At 44.0% G+C, this 6,976-nt stretch overlaps 1 protein-coding gene across 1 annotated transcript; it reads right to left on the reverse strand.

The window, feature by feature from the left end:
• Window positions 1-1,399: 1,399 nt before the first annotated feature.
• si:dkey-12e7.1 (uncharacterized protein LOC557553 homolog) lies at window positions 1,400-4,649 on the reverse strand. Its single transcript, XM_061077023.1, has 2 exons — window positions 4,037-4,649; window positions 1,400-3,084 (listed from the first exon to the last, which is right to left on the reverse strand). Exons 1-2 carry the CDS (start codon window positions 4,598-4,600, stop codon window positions 2,497-2,499), a joined length of 1,152 nt encoding a protein of 383 aa, XP_060933006.1. The 5' UTR covers window positions 4,601-4,649; the 3' UTR covers window positions 1,400-2,496.
• Between the last annotated feature and the right edge of the window lie 2,327 nt (window positions 4,650-6,976).

Consider the following 6,976-nt stretch of genomic DNA (forward strand, 5'->3'; position numbering starts at 1 on the left):
CAAAAACGACAACAAAGATACGAGCATAATCATTTATGGAGTTTCTTGTGGAATGTTCTACACTCAAACGTCTCATGGCATCAACAACCACACACACAAACACACACATTGATTCTGTGCACGCTGAAGAAAATAAATACCCTCACGCACACGTCTGCAGGTACTGAAGCAAGAGTTCCTGTTTGCCAACTCTTGGACGAGAACGCCCCCTACTGGCGAGGACCAGAACTGCAAAGGCACTGACTCCAGAACAGTTTGAGGCTCACGGTTACAAAGAGGACGACAGTAACATTTCACAACATCGTGAAGTAAATGGAATTTCCTTATCATAAACAATAACTTGATCCTTTGAAGAGTACTTTGGAAGAGACGGTTTCAATGATTCATGAAATCCATACGTTCGGTTTCTCTGCATTAGAACGACACTTTGCAACGTTTCTCCTCAAAGCAGCAGTTTGATTAAAGTGAGTTTGAACAGTAACAGTAACATCGTGTTGCCTTAAAAAGGAAAAACACAAAATCAAAGTCCAGATCACATCGACCACACAACGACCCAAAAGAGGCCATCTTAAAAAAAAACAGGTGCAAACTTGGTCCAGCACTGAAATGTAACAAAACCTGTGCAGCGCCACCGACAGGCTGTGATTAGAATTACACCAGATTAATACCGACGCCCTCGGGTCAGAGTTGGGATTCAGAAGCAGCTCGAGATTTCAGGTAATTCTCAACGAGGATTTATTCTCAGTGAGCAGTCGTTCAATAATTCCACCGAGTGCGTTGTGTTGATTTAGTCGATTTAAATTTGGTTTAATTGAGGTTTTCAGATGTTTTCTACTAAACCTGTAGCTTCCACTCACTGCAGCTCTGATCCTGTGGGTTCATTGTTCACTTAGATTTAAAGTGTGATTGAGTTTAAGGAAGTTTTGAGCCTTTCACTTTCCACAGATGATCATTTTCTTCTGTTGCTTAAATGTTCATGGTTCAAATGTTTTTTTTAAATACAATTTTCGTGTCTTCGAGAAGACGATCACTTAAGCTTCCATTTTAAAATCTCTTGTCTATATTGTGCAGTTTTCTTTGAAAAGCTTCATGAATCAGAAACATTAAATGTTCGTCTTGAGGTTAAATACGACTGAATCCCATCAATGACCGAATGACAACAGTAAAAATACAGTACAGTAAATATCACTTTTCCACAATTATATTCCCTCAATAAACTGACGCTTAGAATAAAGGCAAAAATATGTTTCTAAATTAAAGTGGAATATTTTAAAAATAAACCTGTAACATTGTTTTTTTTTTTAAAAAGGAATATTTATATAAAAGGTTCAAATATTTTGATAAGACGTAATATTCCATTGATAAAATTTCAAAAAAGCAGGAATATAACAACAACAAGTATAAAGTTGTGATATTTTAATTCCCCAACTGTTATGAAATTTTCTTGAAATGATTCAGGACTTTATTCCTGACGCACTGAGCTTCTTCTCAAGAAACTTGAAGTGATTTAATTCCTGACATGACAAGTTTGACTGAACACTGATTTAAAATAAAATAAAATAAAAATCTTTAAATATTTTGCCTTTACTCTAAAGAGTCGAACAGTCCCTCAGCCCCAGAGCACTGTCAGTTTCCACTCAAGCTTCTTTCAGAGCTGTAATGAGAGAACCCAAGAGTCTGAGTCTGTTGATCTGGAACTTTTCTGGAGTGAATCTGAGAACACCTCAGGAAAATGTCCAGAGAAGGAACAGTGGGCCGAGTAGATGACGGACGTGAAACTGAAATAACACAAATATGTCCGGAGATTCCAGATCTTTTGGTGATGAGGCTGATGCCGATGTGGAGGAGCTGTAAACAACAACACTGATCTTTCCACAGCAGAGTTTATGCGTCATGTCCGGCCTCCTGCTGCTCTACAGGCTCCGCCCCTCGCCTGAATGCTCCCACATGTTCCTGTTGTTGTGAACGAGTCGGACCCGACAACCTGCTGCTGCTGCTTCACATGGGAAAGACAAATGTTGGAATATTTTGCAGAGTCTGAAAGCAGCTTTAGTGTAAAGGCATTTATCCACAACATGGAGAAGCCAGCAGTCTTTTGATGATACACGGGCCATGCACACGTCAGGTCAAGAGGTCATCGATGTCACTTTTCCAGCAGTGAAAATGAATCCAGACCAACACGAGCCGGTGAAATCAGCACGAAGCACCTTTGCTTTTTTTGGAAATACTCGACCAACAGAGTTAAAATAAGAGAGATGCTGCTCATCATCGTCTTGTCAATGTTTAATAAAAGTGTTTCCAAAGTAGCAGCAGCTCTTTGTTTTGGAAACAACTTGCAGTCGTTTGATTATAATTCAAGTCTGAGTTCTATCTGCAGCCACATGTGCATGAATGTGTTCCTCTGAGCCCATGTTCAGTTCCTTCAGACAGAAATAAAAACGACGTGTGAGAATCGTATATTGCTTTCTTCTGGAATCTGCCAGCTCGTGCAGGTCACTACCACAGCCAGCTGTCTAGATGCTGAACGCAGTAGCAGGACTGTTCCAGGATGGCCGACAGCTCCCCGTAGCTCTCCTCTCTCCACGTGGGAAGCAGCCTCTCATTGTTCAGGGCCTGGAGCTTCGGCGTCCCCTCCCGGAGGACGTGGTACAGGCACGGCCAGCGGTGCTGAATCCTCAGCCGGGTCCTCCGGTCCAGCGTGATACCACGGACGATCTTCTTGGCACGAAGCTCTCGCAGGACGGGCAGCTTCAGGCAGGAGAAGACTAAGCCTCGGCTGGGAGACACGTCCAGGAACTCCAGAGACGGAGACTCCAGAGTGTACGAGATGCCCAGATTCCTCAGCGGCACCAGGATGTGTAGCGTCAGAGACTTCAGGTTGGGCAGGGAGTTGGTCAAGGTCTGCAGCGTGGAGGGAGTCACTCCTTTGAACACCCAGAAGTATTTGAGCTCCAGGACTCGCAGCTGCTGGAACTGGGTGAGCAGCGACACGGACACGTCCGACCAGTCGAAGTGGATCCGCATCTTGGCGATGCGTGGGCAGCTCTGAGTGAGCTCGGTGAGCAGCTCCTGGAAACTGGTCACCTGTCAAACCACAGAGAAGAACAGTGAGCTGAGAGATGTGTTTGTTTGACAGTCTTTCCTCATGGTTTATTTCTGTATTGGAGACGTCAGGAGATGTTAAATGACTGGTTTTCACTTGTCGTTAGGGACGGGAACCGGCAGGGACCTTCCGATACGATACTATCACGATACTTAGGTGGCGATACGATATGTATTGCGATTCTGTAAGTATTGCGATTCGATATTACGATTTCCTGGGATTTCTTTTGGTTATTTGTTTTTTTTAAATAGTGGACCATGGAAAAATGTTGAATCATACCTTCAAATACAACACAGTCAAATTCACTTAGAGCTTTACCAGTTTTATTTCAAATATTAACATTAACTTAATGACTGCCGGGCAGCCAATAGAGAAAATAAATAAAAATGTGCCCTATTATTGTATAGCCCCTGTCAACTGCACACAAACTGACAGATTAATAAATGTAAGCTACTTAGGCTACTTTTAAACAATAAATAAAAGGTAAATTAAATAGAATGAATAAAAGTTTACTTAAAATATAAACTTTGAAATAAACAAAAAGTAGGCTATTGTTGTTTGCATGTAGGCGATGCAAAGCTAGTGCTTGGGTATGTTTAGATTCTTGTGCAAAAACAAGAGCTGGTCAACATGCTCTGGGGTGATGTTGCTCCCCCCATATATCCCCCCCGGTATAAACCAATAAATATGTTTTTTTTTTAAAAATCGATTTGGGAGACAGCATGGCGATTTAAAATCGTCATTCACAAGAATCGCGATTTGTAACTGAATCGATTTTTTCCCCCATCCCTACTTGTCGTGCATTTATTCCTTCAGTGATAACAGTCATCAGAGACAGAGACCCCTCCGGGTTGAACTGGACCAAACAAACACTTTATTAACTCTGAACAACTCGCTCCAGACAGATTCACAGCGAACACATCCTCACGTTACCTGGTCCATCTTGGTGATGCTGTCCTGGTGGGAGCTGGAGCTGGAGTGGACCTTGAGGTCCAGCGGCTCCAGCAGAGTGAAGGTCCAGTTCAGATCCAGGTGGCTGAGGTCTCTGCAGTGGACAGTGTTCAGCAGGTGGCTCAGCAGCTCGCTCCACTTGTTGAAGCGATCCCCGAGGTCGAAGCTGGCCTTCAGCGTGAGCAGGCTGGCCCGGCGGGAGATGAGGTGGTGGGTGTAATGGTGCACCCAAGCTTTCCACCTCTCGAACTCGCGGTTGGAAACCAGCAGCCCCTCCTGACCCAGGTGGAAGACCCCGCGGCGGGAGTAGTCCGCTACCCTCCACAGCTTCCAGGAGCGGACCAGGCAGCTCCAGCTCAGGCAGACCAGAGCGCAGCTGCACTTGTCCACCTCGTTCAGGAAGGACAGGACGTGCAGCTGGCACTCCACCGGCAGGAAGTTGAAAGGGAAGTAGTCGTCGGCCGCTTTGCGCCGGCTGCTCACGGGCACCAGGGGGCGCTTTCGTGGGGACATGGTGGCAGCTGAGGAGATGATGATGCTGGTCATTGGTGGAGGTCAGAATCTCCACCTGGTGGTCTTGTGGTCCGGCTTTGCCATAAATATCTTGGGTCTGATGGAGTCTTAAGAAAGTACAAGAAACTTTTTAATTTCCCTTATTCACTGGGAGGGAAACACTAAAACAGGTGATGACACATGTCTTTGAACAATGGAATGGATGAAATAAGAATAACCAGAGATCAGAGACTCATTAATATCAGTCCACTAAAACATGAGCTCCTTAGCAGAGGTGGTTAAAATAATAAGAAGAATAGAGTGCTCTTCAAAAATCTAGATTACAAAGTGCTTCACAAAGCTGTTTAAAGACAATACTTAGAAATACAAAAAAAGACAATTTAAAGGAAAATTCGGGTTCCGAGTAAAATCCAAACAGGTTCTTAGATAAATATCTTATGAACAAACTCAAAACCTTGTCTCTATATTTAACCATGACCTACTCCTGCCTAACCCTAGGTAACCAACCCACACTTGACCCCTGACCCCTAACATTAACCATGGTTACAAACTGCTGAACGCAAACTATTCCTCTAACTTAGATCCAACTGTAAGACAAGTCATAACCTAGGAATTGAATGGTTTACGTTAAGATGAGATCATCCTTTATTAGTCCCACTATGGGGACATTTGCATTGTGAGGACAAGACCCCACAACATGTGAAATATCTTAACCACACAGACACAGACACACACACAGACACACACACACACACACACACACACACACACACACACACACACACACACACACACACACACACACACACACACACACACACACACACACACACACACACTTCAAAGGATTCCCTTTAAACCCAACAGACTACATGTGAGTTCTTCGTCTGCAGGTGATTAAACCGGGTGTGATGTACAGCTCGTGCTCCGGTGACTTCCTGCTGGAGCGACCCTTCAGGTAACGTGATATTCAAAGGTCAAAGGTCGGCTTGTGACTCGAGTTCCTGCAGCAGCTCGTCACCTGTCAATCAACTGACCACGTGACACACGCATTGTCCGGAAGTGGAGATTAAATGTTTCAACTCTTTAATAAAACCCGGAAGTCTCGTCTTTACCTTTTCCTCCGAACTGGCTTCCTCCTCGTCCCCGGTTAGAAACAAAGCTAAGCTGCTAGGAGCTAGCAGGGAAACAGACAAAGGAATCAAAAATAAAGATAATTACCGCGCGTTATTCCACATTTTACAATATTTCATCTCATAAAGCGACGCGTTAAAAACGGTTGAACTGGTGAAACCGAGTTAAAACGTAAAAGTCGTGATGCTAGGGGGTCGGTTAGAGTCCCGGCTCGTTAGCATCCGAACAGCTGAGCTCTGTTGTTGTTTTGGTTGTGGCTCGGTGCTGATGACGTCATCAACGTGCGCCGGGCTGCTAGCACTGCTCGCCGGAGACGCGCCGCCGGGCGGGGGTTAACGCGTGGAACACCGCAGTCTGCGTGAGAAGAAGAAGAATTGTTGTAATATTAGTAAAATCTGCGGTTTGAATGACGATAAACGGTTTAATTGATTATGTTTTCAATTGTTTTGTTGCGAAACTAAAATAATAACAAAATATAAAAAATATATTTAATTTTTAAACATGTTAATTTTCAAGATTCAAGACATTTTTTTGTCATTTTCCGAACATGAGAGGAAACGAAACTGATCTCCCAGAGAGCCAGAAACACTAGAATCTACAAATTAAGCAGAAGCAGCAAATAAATACAATCAAATAAAAACAATAAATCAAAGAGAATATCAAACTAAACAAGGATAAAAACAATACAAATCAAAAAAGGTGCAAATTAGCCTTGAATTTAATTCATATTTCCCAACAATTTGAATGTGTTCATGTTGAATTAAAGTGTTTTTGGAAGAATTGATTTTCTTCTTAGGGAACATGAATCTCCTGCCAGGTGTGTTACTGGGTGTTTCCCCCAGTAGATGGCGCTGTGCACTCACAGATACCCAGCGGCCCTGGTGGTGCATGGTGACCTCCTGGAAGTGGTGACCTCCTCTGGCTTCCTCTCTATCAAACCGCTGATACACGCTGTTTCCTGCACATGTGGGCTCGGCCTCAGGGAACCAATAAGAAACCTCCAGTCCCAACCGACCACAGACCCACAGACACACAAACACGTAAACAGCAGCAGGGCTGATGTAGCTGCTGGTCGGTGTCCCTGTGTCCTGTGTGAGCTCAGAGGGAAGATGTGCAACCGCTTCCTGGAGTCAAGTTCACGTTCATTCATACAATAAATGGTTTCACAATAAAACCCAGGTGACTCTGTCGGTTTGATGGTTAATATGAGGTTGTGAGGTGGAGGGAGGGTTGTGTGAGGAGGACATGACTCGTGTGCGTCTCCCCACGAGTCAT

The sequence above is a fragment of the Limanda limanda genome, chromosome 8 (genome assembly GCF_963576545.1).
Source record: "Limanda limanda chromosome 8, fLimLim1.1, whole genome shotgun sequence".
NCBI lineage: Eukaryota > Metazoa > Chordata > Actinopteri > Pleuronectiformes > Pleuronectidae > Limanda > Limanda limanda.